Genomic DNA, 18,704 nt, shown 5'->3' with positions numbered 1-18,704 from the left:
TTATTACTGCTGAATTTTAATGGTAACAATTCCCTGTCAGTCAAAGATAAATAATTTAAGGTTTAATGTCTTACCAGCATTTGTCCGCGTTTCCTTTTCAGCTTTTGTGACGTCAAATGTTTATTTGCTCAGACAACTTTCAACTTGACCTTGGTGTCTAGTCGCGCGCAGTCACAACAGGAGGAAAAAAAATATTCATTTGTTATTTTGTGAATATTAACTTTTCTCTCTCTCTCTCTCTCTCTCTCTCTCTTTTTGGCCCTTACGGAGGCAAAGGTCTTGATGATTTTTTTTCTTTGTTTTGTTTTTTGTTTGTTTGTTTGTTTGTTTTTACTAAAGAGAAACAGCTTTCAATGTATTTTTGGCTAAACATGTAAAGCATTCTAATGCTTTAAGTCACTCGGTCAGTCGGTAGATTTAGATGATTTAAGAACACAGCAGTGTTTGTGTTTTAAAAGTGAAGCTCTGTCAATTAAAAAAACATTCATATTATCCTGTTTTCTTTATCGATGCTGATTAAATAGTGCGCGTAATTACGCATTAATCACGTGTAAAAAATATGCAACATGACGATCTTGTGCCATAGCAGATACTATAAATCCACTAAATAAACTTACTCTGATAGTTTCCAGTTTACACTTCAGAGATACCCAAAGCCATTTTTGAAAACCAAATATATATATATATACACATATATTTAAAACAAAATCCCAGAAAGCCATGACACTGCACATCATAAGTAGCTGTGCACCCTGATTATCTGCTGTGTCGACGCTTATCATCTCCTTTGCATATCACGTGCTTGGCCCTGGCCAATAACCTCGCGATCTTTATGAACTCGGGCATGTTGTACATCGTTACTCTCTCCGGGTCCCTATCTGTATTCAGTCGAGAGGATATTGAAAAAGAGTTGGTCGTCTCGATGTAAGGCATGATATGACCGCTTCATTACTCCTGCACTCGCACTGGATTGACCCGGTGATGTTTCTCTACGACAACAGCTTGGATGAAAGAAACAAGAACATGGAAGGGTTTACCGGAGGTAATTTTGCCGCAAACCAGTGCAGGAATTTGTTAGCGCATCCGACCTCGCTGGCTCCGAGCACCACCTACACTGAGGTGCCAGTCTCTGGCATGAGAGAGCCTGGCAAACAATGCAGCCCCTGTTCTGCCACTCAGAGCTCACCCAATGCGTCTTTGCCGTATGGATATTTTGGCAGCAGCTATTACCCATGTAGGATGTCACACGGGAGCGTGAAGGCTTGCGCGCAGTCCTCTGGCTATGGCGAGAAATATATGGACTCCTCGGTCTCTGGTGAGGACTTTTCCACCAGAGCGAAAGAATTTGCGTTTTATCAGGGTTATTCCTCGGCTCCTTACCAGCCCAGCTACTTGGACGTCCCAGTTGTACCTGGGCTGAGCGCGCCATCTGAGCCAAGACATGAATCTCTGTTGCCTATGGAACCCTACCAGCCATGGGCCATCACTAATGGTTGGAGTGGTCAAGTTTATTGTGCCAAGGAGCAGCCACAGTCGAATCCGCTGTGGAAATCCTCGTTACAAGGTATTTTGAGCATTACGCATGACGCATGGAATATCCCATGTATTTTTCTGCTGCTTCTGGTCATTTTAAATTCACATAAAATATAAAATATGAAGTTTAAAACTCCTACATTGTTTTTAATGTATTTTTTTCACAGACACCATACCTGGTGGGGACAACTCTATGCGCCGTGGAAGAAAGAAGCGTGTTCCCTACACCAAAGTGCAGCTTAAAGAACTGGAAAGGGAGTACGCCACCAATAAATTCATCACCAAAGACAAAAGGAGGAGAATATCCGCCCAGACTAATCTGACAGAAAGACAAGTGACAATCTGGTTTCAGAACAGGCGCGTGAAGGAGAAGAAAATCGTCAATAAATTCAAGAATTCCAGTTAGTTCTGTGGAGAAACGGCGCATGGATGTGCCTCTGTCAGAACAAACTTTATTATAATTTATTATGTTTGTGTGTGTGTGTGTGTGTGTGTGTGTGTGTGTGTGTGTGTGTGTGTGTGTGTGTGTGTGTGTGTGTGTGTGTGTGTGTGTGTGCGTGTGTGTGCGTGTGTGTGTGTGTGTGTGTGTGTGTCGCCGGTCTGGCTCCGTGTGGGCTCACACACTTCCCTCCTCTCGTTTTAATTGGAACCAGTCGATGCGACCTGTTGACAGATGATCGGAAATTGTTTCGCAATATTGTTGACCGATGCGATGTGTGATTTTCTTCACAATATTCACCCAAATATATGAAAGCCAAAGTAAAGTGGAAGCATCTGCAAACAGTTCAAATAATGTATTTTACACAGTGCTGTAGTGGTAATTATAAAAATTGTAAATAAATAAATAAAATAATAATAATGCCCAATTATCTGTCCAAAAATGTCAGTCAAAAGTTTTTTTTTTTACATTCATTTATTTCTGATTTCAAAAATGTGAAAATCAGAGGATAATTTATATTACTGCCTTTAAAAATGAAGTAATTCCTTTAAAAAATAGATCAAACGGTCATCTGAAGAAAAAAAAAAAAAAAAACAGCCTGAAGTTTTAATTTATAAAATAATTCGATCCACTCATATATGCTTGTTTATGTGTTTTCTTTGAACATATAAAAGCTGAGCTTTTTGCTCGGAATCTCTCACTCGCCTGTCAACAGGCTGGTCTGTATTTCGTGCCTGTCAGTCGATGCTGATTTTGCAGTCAAATTTAAACGTGTTCATATTTAAACATGTAAATACTATCTGACTGCAGCTTATCTTTTCTTTTTCCCGCTTAAAAAAAACTGCAATAGCCAAAGGTTTGTTTGTTTTTTTTTTTTGCCAATAAATGCTTGAGAGATGCAAAGTGCAGCTTGTCGTGTTTATTTAATTTTTCCCACCGCTCTCGTTGTGTTGATTTATCGATCAAAGATAAAGGTTAACGGCTCCTTTAATGATAAAATGCAATTTATGAAAGTTACAGGCCCTTTTCCTTAAAGTGATGACGCCAACAGGTCTGAAAGCTTTTAATGAGCTCAGACTAAGGCTTTAGAGCTCCATCTAGTGCCAAATGTCTGCCAGTACACAGTTTGTTGTAGACAGGCGTGTGCTGAAGTTTTATTATTATTTTTTTTATTTACTTGTAAATTGACATTTATTAACAATAAATTATTAATAAAAATATTAATAAATATGTCGAGTACAAATTCTCGTTATGAGGCTAAAAAAGTAAAACATCCGTTCAATATGAATAATAAATCAGCTAATATATTTCTAGAATATATTCAATAATATTATAAAACATTGCGACCAACAACGTTTAAACATAACGCATTGCATGCGTTGTTAATAATATTTTATAATTAATATAATATAATTAAGAATCAGCCATAAACACACAACATAATACACAACTTATTATATTCTTATTGATGGATGGCATTTAAAATAATTTAACATCACTGATTAAATTGAAAAGATTGCGAAAACGGAAATAAAAATATTCAGGTGCTCAACGCTCCGAAAATAAATGCATTTTTTTTTTAAACAAATAATATTGTTAGTACCCTGTGTGACTATATCGATAAACATGACGTATAAACATTGAGTACCTTATATATATATATATATATATATATATATATATATATATATATATATATATATATATATATATATATATATATATATATATATATAATAGAAAGTGAGATGAAGCCACTTGGATAGAACCCACGCAAACACGGGGACAACATGCAAACTACACAGAAAGGAGCGGGTGGGAAGCGATCGCATGACCTTCTTGCTGAGAGGCAGCAGTGTTAACCACTAAGAAAGCATTTTTTTTTCAATTTAAGACCAGTTAAATTTGATTGTCTTAAAATTACTCAATTTGTTTTCCAGAATAAATGAGCGTTGAAAAACGAAAGTGAGAATAGAATTATGAATATTGTAAATCGTGCTACATTAGCAAGAATCATTCATGCTTACAGAGTTTAAATATTCTGATGTCAGCATGCAGGCTGCAGACTTTGTGCACCAAATCGTAGAATTTATTTATTTTTTTTAAGAGAGCGAGAGACATCTGCATGTCAAAACATGCAGATTAAAAATTGCGTTTACTTTCAAAGGGCTGCACGTCACTCAATCAAAGGCAAACATGATTCTTCCGTATGTAGACTGAACTCATTTTATAAAGACACCATAAAAGGTTAAAAAGGAAGCTCAAGAGCACATTTACAAGGCCGTAGGAAGTTGGACCCCCCCCCCCCCCCCCCCCCCACACACACACATAAATAAATAAAATAAAATAAAAATCCACTGGGGCTGCTTTTACTTTCACTGAATGAGCGCTTTGGAGCGATGGAAGTCATGTCAGTGTAATAACATTCCTATGTTACTGGGCTCGATTCCCACCACCATAAAGCTCACTTTGCATGTGAGGTACATTCTGCTCGATAATGTTGTATTGGCGGTGCTACAGCTCCCCCTAACAGCTGAACTAGTTACTGCACTCACACGCTCCAAAATGTCAAGTAAAACCATAACTTCCGGTCTTGTTCAATATAAACAATCTCAAAAAGCTCTCGTATTCTCGTATTTGAATGTCACATTTTTAAAAAAGAAACTGTCATAACACTTAACTGTGAAGGATTCTGTGTGCTCTCCGTGGGTTCCCTCCACTTGATCCGGCCGATTGGAAACTTTCCAGTCCAGGGTGCGCCCCGCCTCACACCCTATGATGGCTGGGATTAGCTCCAGCCCACCCTGGGACCTATAATTGGAGTAAAAAAACTGACTCATTGGAATGGATTTCCATCTAATAAATATTTGTAGTCCCAACTAAATTAAGTTATCTTGCATGGATGTGCTTTATTTGAGTTGGAGCTACATATATGTATTAGATGGAAATCCTGCTCATAATTGAATTGAGTTCATGTAATGAATTATTTTTTTGAGTGAATGGATGGATTCTGTGTGTGTGTGTGTGTGTGTGTGTGTGTGTGTATGTCGGCGGTGGAGTGTTTTTGACGGAGCAATGAACTACAGACTAAAAAAAGCAAACTTTATTTTTAAACCACATAATGTTGAAGGTTGAAAGTCAGTGAGGCAAAAGAAAACACAAAGGAACAAGAACTGAACAAAATTATCATGGGCCGTAAAAAAAAGAGAGAAAGTTTTCAGATTCTGCAAGCAATTAAATTTAATTCATTGATTTTTCAGTGGCCCTTTTTAAAAGTTTTCTTGTAGTACTTACTGCATCACGACTTTTTTTTTTTTTTTGCGTTCTTAATTTAACACCCACATTTTTTGAGGAGACAACACTGCAAAACTGTACATACTGTGGAGTGTACCAACACTGAAATATTAATTCCAAAGCATCTTCCCTTCACAGCTTGATGATCTCACGCTGACTGGCATTTTACAGGGACGAAGGTGAAGGTGAATAAAACCAAGACGTTATGTTGTTTTACCAGACAGACAGACAGGGAGGTTTGACAGTTTGACAGGTAGGCAGACAGATAAAAAGATGCAAGAGAAGACATGCGGCCTCATCACTGCAGAGATCACATCTCCATCCTTTTACTGAAACATCTTGAACTTTGTGTTACATTTATGCTGAATGATTGTCAGACAGAAATATTTGCTTGCACGTGTGTTGGGTGTTTCTTTGGAAATTAGATTATGACATCTACCAAATCTATATACATTATCAGAGTGCTATTGGAAGTATGTGTTTTGTTGTTATTACGTACGCCAAAGACGTAATAAAATCATCAGCATTTATTTATTTGTCTGTCCATCTGTTAGCGGGATTACCTCAAAAGTACTGCACGGGTTTTGACGAAATTTTCACCACAGATAGATATTAGGCAATGGAAGACTCCATTACATTTTGGAGGTGATCCAGATCCGGATTCTGGATTAAGATTCCACTTTATATAGACTTTGAAGGAAGCAAAAACAATACAAAAGAAAAAAACGGATTCTCACAAAATTTTCACCACAGATATCAGTGCATGGAAGACCCCACTGAATTTTGGAGGTGATCCGGATCCGGATTGCCGGACATGAGAAATGTCTATCTCGGCCATTTGAACTGTAAAGGCCATTCAGAATTCAGAATTTTAATTTAATAAGGCATTTGTGATGTAATACCGTGTTTATATATACATATATTTACAACTTCTCACAATGATTTATGAGGAACTGAAGCCAAAATGCAGACAGAGACAGAAGCGACATAGATGCGAAAAGTAAATGGCTTATTTTATTTTACTCTGACAAAAGAGGACTCGAAAACGTGACACAAGGTGAGTTCAAAACTTGGGAACAGACCGATCGAGTTGGACTACCACAGCAAACAAGAGCCAAACTAACCGTAATCAAGCAAAGAAAGAAAGAACGTGATGAAATACTGACACAGGTAAGTAAGTCCCTTCGGCTGCTCCCTTGTTTGCACTCGGGGTCGCCACAGCAAATCCAAGGTGGATCTGCATGTTGAATTGGCACAGGTTTTACGCCGGATGCCCTTCCTGACGCAGCTCCACATTACATGGAGAAATGTGGCAGGGGTGGGGGTAATGACACAAAACGCCACAGGTGTGACAACTGAACCCGATCTCATGCTGCAAGCTCGTGGCTGCAAGTTCGTGACGGTAAACAGAAGCCACGCCCACAAGGACACACAAAGACACAGACAGACAGACGACAAATAACCCAGGAAGTAAGCAAAGAAAACATACAAGAAAAACAGACAGGACATATTTTCAACTGTTTATGATATATACACTTTGTTATCAAGAGGACCACATTGGAAATAAGTGTGTTTTTATACTTTATATGTTATCCTCGGTGCTATTTATATATTGTATTGTATTTTACAAGGACACAAAACAAGGACATGGGACAGACCACAGCACAATGAAAAAAAAAAAAAAAAAGAAGTAGAAAAAAGTAAAAATTTTGGGGTAGCTTTTTGATCACTGCCACATTTTGTTAACTCTTTCTTAACCCAGGAACCACGTATCCAAAAAGGTTTATAATAATAATAATAATAATAATAATAATAATAATAATAATAATAATAATAATACACTAAAAAAATGCTACTTTGGATCAACTTTTAAAAATTGATGTAATTTGTTACAGCTATTTTTTTTTAGTTTCTCACGATGTATATTTATGATTTTGTAAAGTGATTCCAACAGATTTAAACTGGAAACCACAATTTTCCATTAGACCAATGTAAATAAGTATTTTGAATGAAGTGCACTGTGTTTCACTTTTTTCAGTGTAACAACAACAACAACAAAATGATATGATAAATTACAATTGTGAGTACTATAACAATGATAACGAAGGCAGGGATGAAGGTTCAGCGTTTGTATGTTTGTTTCCCAGTCCGGAAGGTTCCTGGTTCAAGGCCATTCCTGCTCATTCTCCACGAAATATGGAGTTACGTCAGGAAAGGCATCCGGTGTAAAACATGTGTCAAATCAATATGTGGCGACTACGAGTGAAAACAATGGAGAAACTGAACAGACTTTTACCAGCATAATCATGACTATCACTATCAAGGTTAAGAATTCTCTTGTTGTTACTAGTACTTTATTATATTTTTTATTACAGTGTTGAATACAGCTATAGTCAGTTATCAACAAAATAAATGGGAAATGTTTTATTTCTCCAAATTGAAAAGATATAATTGAAAAGTTATAACTGTCTAGCTTCGTTTTTAATTAAAAGCAATTATTTTTTATTAATATGTGACTGTATTTCGGTCAGTCTCCTAAAAATTAGTTTGATAAATAATCTGGAACATAATTATTTTCAAAGTCAATCATCAGAAAGGTAATTTAAAAGTATTTTAGTATTTTTGCCCACACAGGTTTTCTCCATAAATGAAAAACAACCTGTGATTAAAAAGGCAAACACCCAAAAAACCTGTACAAATGCTGGGAGAATGCATATATACATAAAATCATCCCAGTGTGTGTGTGTGTGTGTGTACACACACACACACACACACACACACACACACACACACACATATATATATATATATATATATATATATATATATATATATATATATATATATATATATATATATATATATATATATATATATATATATATATATATATTGAAATATATCTGCAATGCAATTTATTTAGCACGGGTATGACTAATTGTACTGCTAATCTGTGAATCATTGAACACCTTTGTTAGAAAATAGCCACTAGAGGAAATGCATTTTAAAAAGCATTTTTAAACAGATTCCCTCATATTGGATATACGTAATATATATATATATATATATATATATATATATATATATATATATATAACGCGCATGTTTTAGAAACGAACCTTGTCGTTGTTAAAAAATGAGTGTTTGGCGAATTATTTTCACCTGGTGTTAAAACATATAGGAGCGCAAAGTTTAACAACCATGTTTTTTAATAAAGCTTTTTAAGTTATAGGATATTTGATTCGACTGCAAACGTTAGATATTTAAAATGTGAGTCAGGGTTGTGACACAGAGTGTGACCAAACGTGCAACATGAGGAACTCTGACTGAATAAACAAACAGCAAATCCCAACTAAAAATAATTTTGAAAAATAATAGCGGTCAAACTGATCAGATCAGTTTTAATTGAGTATCATATAATGTTTAGCACGACACACACGTGTGATCCAAGAGTCTGGGCACTGCGCGTAAAATAAATACCAAAATAAACCACCTGTTTGGGATGAAATAACCTCCTCGTGCTGGCCTACACGTGACAAATTTGGCCTTTGATCTGTGAAACGTGAATTCAGTCTAAATTTTTAGTGAACATGATTAGTGGATTAGTGATACGTGACACTTGGAGCCCACGCACTCAGCAGTGACGACAAACAGAAATGGAAGCAGCAAGTGTCCCAAAACTTCTTGTCATCAAAAGAAGACGCGAATTTATTCAATAAATCTCAGCCTAGTAAACATCAGAGTGACTTCGTTGGCATTTTACTTTAACTGAATTTGTTGTTTTAGTTTTTTTTTTTCTTTTCAAAATTTCCATATCAATCAGTCATACAAGCCTGAAATATGAGAATATAGATTTTTCAAATCCCCAAAAGTCAACCCCCACTTCTGTGGTGTTGAGCTGTCAGGCTGACTGAAATGTGTCAAAAGAGAGAGAGAGAGAGAGAGAGAGAGAGAGAGAGAGAAAAAACATCTCATTTACTCATTCATTCATGTGCTAAACTTGACTTCTGCCCCACATTCCGCTGGTCTAGATTTCACCAAAAATTAAACTAAAGCCCCATTGCCAACATAAAAACCAGCTATGACGGTTAGAATTCTGGCTTTATCTAATAAACTTTGCGCCTGTTTGTGGAGCAGTGAGAAAATGTTTGTAAAAATAAACGAAAAAGTCTCAATTTTCAATTCAGTTTCAATTTATTTTCATTTATATAGCGCCAAATCACAACAGAGTTGTCTCAAGGCGCTTCACACAAGTGAGGTCTAACCTTACTAACCCTCTAAGTCTCATTCATTCATTTTGTCTCTGGGTGCTATACTTGACTTTTGTCCCACATTGCGCCCTACTGGTCTAGATTTCACCAACTAAGGCCTCATTTGGCTTTATCTAATTAACTTTGCGTTTGTACGTGGAGCTGTGGGGAAATGTTTGCCTTCTGCTCGCAAAATGTGCGTAAAAGGTTCCAGAGATCTAAATCTGCGTCTCTGCGAGAAACTTCTTTTGTTCCATGCCTTGTTACGCATCAAGCAGCCATACTCTACCGGTCATCTTTCGTGCCAAAAATCTCCTCTTTCAAACTGCATCCCAAAATGGGTCGATGCGTAAATCCCTCTCAGTATTTTTCCTTCCCCGTGGAGCCAGCTTTATAAACTCATTGACTCATATGGCTACACGTCGAGGCGTAGGCTATCTGTCATTTTGTGCCAGTGGTCACATGGCTTTGGACCTCAGGAATGGATGGAGATGGATCCCCACGTCAGCTTGTAGGGTTTCTGCTCCACCAATCTGCCTCAAAGCGCGTGGAGCGCCGCGCCGCGGAGGAACTATGTGAGGATTATCAGAGCAGGATTCCAGCATCAGAATATGGATTTGGATGAGCGGGTCTCTGGTTCGAACATGTATTTACCAAGCTGCACTTACTACGTCTCGGGACCGGACTTTTCGGCTCTCCCTCATTATTTAACCCAGAACCAGTCCTCCTGTCCGGTGTCGTACTCTTACCAGTCCTCGACTCTGCCACAGGTCCCGTCCGTGAGAGACGTGGCGTTCAGAGACTATGGCATTGAAGCCTCCAGTAAATGGCACCACGGCAGGGGGAGTTTATCACACTGTTACACCGAGGATCTCTCCCAGAGGGACGCCTGGACAAGCTCGACCGCACGTGGGGCAGAGTTCCTGGTGAAAAGCAGCTCCGGTCTGAGCCACTCCGGTTCCAATCCAGGTTTCCACGGAAGCGTTGGTAAGAACGGCGTCCTGCCACAGGCGTTCGATCAGTTTTTCGACACCGCCTACGGGAACGCGGAGCACAACAACAACAACACGGCACCAGTAGACAAAACGAACCCCACACCGGCTCCGGCTCCGGCTCCGGGCTCGGACTCGGTGGACAGCTGCAGCCCCAAATCCTCCTCCGGCCACAGCGAGGAAAAAACGAGCAAAAACAGCAGTGAGTATGCACGAAGGAGAAAAATCACTGCGCGTTGCTATTAAAGCTTTTTATATGCAGTTTTATAAGCACGTAAGGTTTATGGAGGGCCTGCACATTTAGCCCATGTTGCAAAGTACAAGATCACGTGCTTGGGATTGGAATTGGCCGTGAGGTCTTTGCTCCTTTGCTCCAATTTTTCCAGAAATGTTACTTTAAATGGATGTGGTTATTTACTGCGTTGTTGTTGTATTTGGAATTTGGCACATGTTGGCACAGGAGACTTTTTTCGGGCGGTAATCTCAGATTTAACATCTGATCGTTAGTTAAAGCACAATATTTACCAGGGTGAGCTCCAACATTTGTGTGAGCCTGGACCAAACACCAGGCTCTTTGTGCAGACTAAAAAGCGCGCAACACACGCGCATCAGACACACGATACTCCTGACTGATATCTGACAACCAACCAGTGTATAGTATAATAAATTTTTACTACTTCCGACATCCAGTCTGTTGTGTCTAACATATCAAGTGCAGCTTTTGTTTACAGGCTGAATGCGCGCCTGCGGCCAGGGGCGCACTGAGGAAACACTTGAACTCTTAATAAAAATAAATAAATAAGTAAAAAAAAAAAAAAAAAAAAAAAAAAAAAGGAAACTAAACAAATTTCAAATCTGATCATGTGACCTTCATTGTGTTCCAGGTGGCCAAAGGATGCGCAAGAAGAGATGCCCCTATTCCAAGTATCAGATTAGGGAGCTGGAGAGGGAATTCTTCTTCAGCGTTTACATCAACAAAGAAAAGCGTCTGCAACTCTCTCGGATGCTCAACCTGACAGACCGACAGGTCAAAATCTGGTTTCAGAACAGGAGGATGAAGGAGAAGAAACTGAACAGAGACCGCTTACAGTACTACACGACAAACCCTCTGCTGTAAAAAGTGAACAAAGACTCTCACTGGCTGGCGTGTAGGCCACAAGGACGGAAAAACAACTTTTTTATGCCTCAGAATTTTATATTCTATTTTTGTCATTAAACACCTTTGACCACATTATTATTATTATTATTATTATTATTATTATTATTATTATATAATTTTCTTTTTTAGTTACAGGTGCAATGCATTAACACACACACACACACACACACACTCTGAGAGTCACACGGTTGTTATTGTGCACCTTCATTTATTAAAACCTGAATTTTATTTTAATGTTTTCTATTTTTAGTATCAATCAATTTTTTGCATAAAATTTAATAGAAATATAGTCATTATCAAGAAAATAACTGTTGGAAATATTTGTTTGTTTGTTTGTTTTCCTCCAATTTTGTCGAGCTCATTTTTTTCAATTAAAGGCTATTCATGACGGTATCACGAACGAATATATTAAATCACTTTTCGTGATGGCATCACAAATTTGGCATGAGATCGGGTAGTCAATCATCTGTAATATGATTATTGTTCAACTCAGTTGCCAGAAAGGTGATTTAAAAGTGTGTTAGTACTTTTTTGTGCTATACAGGTTCTCTCTGTATTATTAAAATACATTCTAAAAAACATACATACATATGTATGTATGTATGTATGTACACACACACACACACACACACACACACACACACACACACACACACACACACACACACATATATATATATATATATATATATATATATATATATATATATATATATATATATATATATATATATATATATATATAGTCACATAGATATTGTTGTGCGCCTCCTTTATTAAAACCTTGGTTTTCTTTTCTGTTCTTTTTCCAAAACTTTTTAGTGTCCAGCAGTCACTGCAGCATTTCCCTCCTCTGAATGTTTGAATTTATTGTTCAAATACAGCTCCACTGAGTACAATATGTTTTGTGTGTTTTGGAACGATTCACAGCTGACGTTGTTGGCTGTGAGAACAGAATGAGTTAAGTTATAAAATATTACCGAGGATGATGTTCCATGTCATTTAACATCTGCACCCCAAAGCACTAAAGCTTCCTAAGAGGTACAGTTGGATTATATTCCGGCTTGATCCAGAGACTAAACCCTTTATTAAATAACGACGAAACCCAAATCCATATTTTGGTTTATATTCCAGCACGTGGCTCGTATCAGATGGATGATATGTAGGCCTGTTGCTTTTTATTTCCCCTGCAGACCCCTTGCAGTTATAATCTGATATCCATTACAAATTTCTGCAGCGAGGATCATTTTGGACCTTCTCTGAAACACACGTGATACTTGCTTGGATCAGCAGAGTTTCAAATAACTTGTCTTTTTCTTTCATTTTAACACATATACTTTATTCAGTTTATCTGCTGAAATTCCGACCCCCTGCAGGTGGAAAGACTCCAGATGAGAATCACAATGTCACCCATGCTCTGAAATGATTAGTTCCTCATATTTTGACTTACAACATGACAGACTGGTTCACTTTGAAAATGAAGCCCGCACACATAAAATGCGTAAAAATTGGGTTCAGGTGGTTTTATCCGCCACCAGGTCACTAAAAGCGGCTTGAATGGCGTGCCATAAGCTAATAGGGGCCCTGATGCCTTCCTTACATTGCGCATCCGTTGAGGCTCCCTGGAATTCCGCTTTGATTGCGGCACATCCTCCCAGTTGCTCCAGTAACTTGGTCATAAAAGGCGGATTCGTCTGGAGCGTTTGGAGTGCAATAAAGCGTCTTAGACCAAGGTTATTAACTGTGGCCAAAAACGCACTTAAAGCTGTGTTCACGGACCTTCGCGTCGTCATTTCTCTCAGAGACTGGAATGTTCTGCTCGAGGTTGCGCTGCTGGCTTCGTCCTCTAGGTGGTGCCCTTCAGATCAATGTCATTGCCGTGAATAGAGTTTTTAAAGTTTGGTTCGAAACTCCAGACGCGTGTGTCACGGCCTGAAGATTTCACAGTGAAGGTAGGCACGAAAACGTGATCGGTGTGCGTTTTATGACACCAGGGAGCTTTTGCTGCAAGCTCAGCGCAGTTTTTAACAGTTTGTCTGCGTCTGGAAGGTGACGCAGTGTTTTAGGTGCAGTTTGATAAAGTTTTAATGAAGTATTTTAAAAAAAAACAAACTGATTACATTAAAAATAAAAAATAAAAAAAAAACACCACAAGTAATATACGACGATGAAAGAGGAAAATAATACAAGGGCCTAAAACCAAACCATCGGTGGCTCATAGTCTCTGCATTGGTGCGCAAATTATTATTAGAATTAATGCATTAGGTTTGTGCTATTTGCTTCTTCTTTAAAGGTTGACAATTATACACTAATGTTTGAACTTGTTTTCTTTGACGTTGGCAGGCCGATTAATTTGCTTTTCGTGATGCCATCACGGAATAGCGTGAGAGTGGCTTGGCATCGTTGCATCTCACTGGGTGTGTGTGCGTACTTCTGCAGAAAGAGACAAAGAAAATTACGCACGGGATTTATATTTCGGTGTGCGCCAAAACACTTTATGAGGCAGACCTCGAGAAGCACGTTTTTAAAACGTAAAAATGCATACTAAAGCTTTACTTATTATTTTTTACAGGACTAATATGAGAACATGTAGCACACAGAAAACAAACCCAGAGAGCTCCTGACTATTGTGATGCAGTCAGAGATCAGGCACGACCACAACTGGAGATTATACTCTGCAGAAGAAGTTGAATGCATAATTTATTAGCAGATTAATCATTTGTCTTTATGTGTAATACATGAAAAAGATCCATTTGTTATTAACGTGGCACAGTATAACTCAAATCAGATAGAAATAAAAAAAGAATATTGATTCTTTTCGGGGACAAGTTTAACAAATATAATGTCAAACCACCACAAGAAGGTTGTGTCATTGTTTAATTTAATGTTCGTGTGTGTCAGTGTAGGGCAGGCATCGCCTTCAAATAAATAAATAAATAAATACAAAAATTAAAAATAAGAAAAATCATTAATAAACAAAAGCTGTTGAATATATGTTTTTTCTATAATGAAATTACGCTGTTTTGTTATAAAGAAAGAAAGAAAGAAAGAAAGAAAGAATACTTCATGTGAATAGACCATTTTAAATAAAGTTTTTGTTTTTTTAACACCCATATTGTCATTTAGTTTCTTTGTGTTGCCATGTACGGGAAGTACAACGACAAAGAAATTATATTTATTATTATTATTATTATTATTATTATTATTATTACTACTACTACTACTACTACTACTATGAAAATTTAAAATAAAATATGCTACATCAAAATGTTTAATTCGAAAAAAATAACACTGAACTTTTGTTGGAATGGTATTTTTTTGTTATATTCAATTTTATTTCATTTTCAATAATTTACATAAAAATCATTTTTTTCTCCTAATTCTAAGGTACCTAACAATTTTGCACAGCAATATATTTTCTCATTAGCTTTAAATGATATACCATTTAAAGTGCAGTGCTATTAATAATAATAATAATAATAATAATAATAATAATAATAATAATAATAATAATAATATGAACGCAGCTTTGAGGATTTTATTTGCTCTTGAATTTATATTAAATCTAAATAACAGTTTACAGGAAAATACATTTTCACCCTTGGAATGATTCTATCAGTGAAAACGTGAAGGAACGTTTAGAGCTCCTCATGTGTGCTTTCAGGAGGTAATAAAGGAGAGAATAACACGGTCTGGTCAGTAATAAATGCTTGGCAGTCAATGCCACACACTTTGTAAAAGACATATGTCTCTAAGATATCAAATGTATCTCCGTCTCACTTTTAAAAACGTTTCACGAAATGCAACAAAAAAAAGGATGTCAGGAGGAGACGATCATGTGTACCCACAAAAGTTACACCCCACAAAGACAAAAGGGGCTTTGCAGTGGTCTGACTTCCCTCCGCGCGCACGAGCACTGCGCATTTTAAAAATCAGTGCAATAATAATCATCATAAAGAGATCCCCCAGACTCACTCAGGACCTTTTGGATTTTGAATGCACCCTGAGCTTCTCAGAGGAAACTGAAGTACCCTTCATTTTTACAGTGCTGTAAAAGAGGTCATAAAGCTGTGCACTGCGCATAATTGTTAGACACAGCTTTCAGCAGCTCAGTTGTCAAATTGTTAATTGCACATCGACTCCAAATGTGAGATTTAAAAAGAGGTTTGTTTTTTATCTTAAAAAAAAAAAAAAAAAAAAACAACAGTCGGATGCACCACTTTGCCCTCTGAGCCTAAAAACTCCATCAGCGCAGCCTGTTCGGATGGGAGGAGTCTGCAGCCCTCTGTGTTTTAATTGGCTGCAGGCTACAGTGAGAAGCATGAGTATCAGTAATTATTCAGCAATGTTTTGCGCACAGAAATGTCAGCCAGAAAGGGCTATCTTCATCTTCCGTCAAATTATACCACAGCGATGACATGCCCCAACAACCAAGCCGCAAACCCGTTTTTCGTGGACTCCTTAATCAACACCGGGTCATATTACCAAAGTAACGGCGTGTATTTGCCACCGGCGTCGGACTATTCATATGGACTGTCCGGTGGCGCGTGTTTCCCGGGGATCGGTAAGCGAAACGAGCCGAACAGCCAAAGCGTGATCCCGTCCTCGGCTCCGTATGGGACGGAGACGTGGCTGGAGACGTCGAGGTCCTGCCGCGGAGACGAGCCGAGCGGCCAGCACATGGCTCAGTGTTCGTTCTCCCCGAGCATAAAAGAAGAGAGCTCATACTGCCTGTACGAGTCCGACAAATGTTCGAAAGGAACCACGGTGGACGACTACACGGCTGCCTCATGCCCCGTTACCGGCAGCACCGTGCCTGTCCCCGGCTACTTCCGCCTGTCTCAGACCTACGCGTCCTCCAGGCTTTACCACGACGCGCACCCCAACGTGAATCACTTTACGCCGCAACGACCCGCGCGCGTGGAGTCTCAGAATTCCCAGCCTGCGATCGATTCTCTGGATCCCGATCGGAGGGAGAACCACGAAGAGGCGCCCGTGCCTGCGCCGTGCGTCCCGGCCAGGGAGGAGGACAGCCGTCTGTGCTCCGAAGGCTCGTCCTCGCCTGAACCCGCGGAGCACTGCGGAGAGGATTGTCCGGAAAAGACCGTCAAAGGTGAAGACGCCTCACACCTCAGAGGAATGTGTTGGTGGAGGGGGGGGGGGAAACGCTGATTTCTGGGTTTATTAGTTAAAATATCAGTGATGAATTTTTATTCCAGTGAGCAGAGTGGTGAGGTTTTTTTTTTTTTTTCTCATAGGTGGATTAGGAGGTTTTTTTTAATGTTTGTTTATCAAACAGGTTCTGGTGAAATTGAACGTGACTTGTAGCCAATCAGAGTGAAGGATCAGAGGCGCGTTATGAGCCGCTTTAAATGATAAATCACATCGCATTACCACTGTTTAAAAGGCTTCGAAAACGCTATACAATTAATTTTTTGAGGATTACGCGTCTTTAGGAGAGCAAGAATTTTATTAAATAAAAACAAAAATACAAACTATGTCGTCCATTCATCAAAAGGTAAAGGTCGTCATTTAAGTGTATAGTGCTTTGTGTCGTAATAAAGATGCTCTTTCTTTAGAGTGCATTATTATTTTTATTGTTATTTTGCAGCAAAGTAACTGCGGCTAAAATGGCGACATTTCTGTGCGTAAACAACAACAACAAACATTGTCTAGGCTAGTTGTGTTTTACAAGTGATCCTAATCATTTTCAGGAAAATCTGACAGAAATTTTTATTCCAGGTTTTGAAGCTTTAATATGCGTTTAAGTGATTATGAAAATAAATAGTTCAAACGTCATTTGTATTTCGTAAAATTACGTAATTCTGTATTTATGAAGCTGTATGAACAAATCACACATTATATATATATATATATATATATATATATATATATATATATATATATATATATATATATATATATATATATATATATTGAAAGGCTTTGAAATGTGAGTTAATCAGCGTTCATTCAATCATAAAGGGTTGTGTAATAAATAAATAAAAAACCCACACACGTACCAGGTTAGTATAGAAAAAACATAATAGTAATTTCGGACCCGAGTCATTGAAGGACAAAACCTACCGCCATTTTTTAAAATCTTATTTTAAATTGAACAAAAAGAGTTATCTTTCCATGAAATTACGCAAAACGTTTCCAGGTTGTAGATTTTAAATTGTTTTTTTTTTTAAGAGGTGAAACTTGCTGGGGAGTCTTGTTGTCATCTTGTTTCAGTGCATCAACTCAAATGAATTTTATCAGAATTTCATTGTGCAAAATGTATTTCTGCATTTATTTCTTTTTAAACGCCGACACCTTGTGGTCTCACTTGTAGGAGAAGGTAAGAGTGAGAGCACCGCGAACTGGCTGACCGCTAAGAGCGGCCGGAAGAAGCGCTGTCCTTACACCAAACACCAGACTCTGGAGCTGGAGAAGGAGTTTCTCTTCAACATGTACTTGACTAGAGAGCGCCGTCTGGAGATCAGCCGCAGCGTGCACCTCACTGACAGGCAAGTCAAAATCTGGTTCCAAAACAGGAGGATGAAACTTAAAAAAATGAGCCGGGAAAACAGGATCCGAGAGCTCTCCGGCAACTTTACCTTCTCCTGAGACTGTCTGTGGCGCCCAAAGGGTGCCTGCGCAGAGCGCCCCCACCCCCATTTCCAACCCACCCAACAACTGTGAGAATGTCCACGGGGGGGAAAAACAGGACCCTGCAGCTAACTTATTGATTGTTGTTCTTTTGGAAAACGATTATTTTCACGTCTGTTTGTTTTTGGTCGTGAATTTGTATTTGTAAATGTAATTATTTTGTGTTTAGGATGATCAAAATGTGGCCGTAGTGTTTAAGAGCTTCAACATTGTGGAACATTGTGTATATATATATATATATATATATATATATATAGATATATATATATATATATATATATATATATATATATATATATATATATATATATATAAACACGGACACACATATAAATATATATGTCTATTCAAGTGAACCGTTGCATGCTGGACTAAGTGACAGT

The 18,704-nt window shown here is 38.1% G+C and overlaps 3 protein-coding genes across 3 annotated transcripts; all 3 read left to right on the top strand.

Annotated features, from left to right (window-relative positions):
* The first annotated feature begins 936 nt into the window (after positions 1 to 936).
* Positions 937 to 1,939, top strand: hoxa13b (homeobox A13b). Its single transcript, XM_034175001.1, has 2 exons — positions 937 to 1,564; positions 1,701 to 1,939. Exons 1-2 carry the CDS (start codon positions 937 to 939, stop codon positions 1,937 to 1,939), a joined length of 867 nt encoding a protein of 288 aa, XP_034030892.1.
* A 7,976-nt stretch (positions 1,940 to 9,915) lies between these two features.
* hoxa11b (homeobox A11b) lies at positions 9,916 to 11,669 on the top strand. Its single transcript, XM_034175002.1, has 2 exons — positions 9,916 to 10,710; positions 11,393 to 11,669. Exons 1-2 carry the CDS (start codon positions 10,128 to 10,130, stop codon positions 11,623 to 11,625), a joined length of 816 nt encoding a protein of 271 aa, XP_034030893.1. The 5' UTR covers positions 9,916 to 10,127; the 3' UTR covers positions 11,626 to 11,669.
* A 4,360-nt stretch (positions 11,670 to 16,029) lies between these two features.
* hoxa10b (homeobox A10b) lies at positions 16,030 to 18,279 on the top strand. Its single transcript, XM_034173563.1, has 2 exons — positions 16,030 to 16,780; positions 18,005 to 18,279. Exons 1-2 carry the CDS (start codon positions 16,030 to 16,032, stop codon positions 18,277 to 18,279), a joined length of 1,026 nt encoding a protein of 341 aa, XP_034029454.1.
* Positions 18,280 to 18,704: the final 425 nt, after the last annotated feature.

The sequence above is a fragment of the Thalassophryne amazonica genome, chromosome 7, assembly GCF_902500255.1.
Source record: "Thalassophryne amazonica chromosome 7, fThaAma1.1, whole genome shotgun sequence".
NCBI lineage: Eukaryota > Metazoa > Chordata > Actinopteri > Batrachoidiformes > Batrachoididae > Thalassophryne > Thalassophryne amazonica.
Note: the sequence above shows the minus strand (reverse complement) of the source record. Positions and strands in the feature narration are given on the sequence as shown.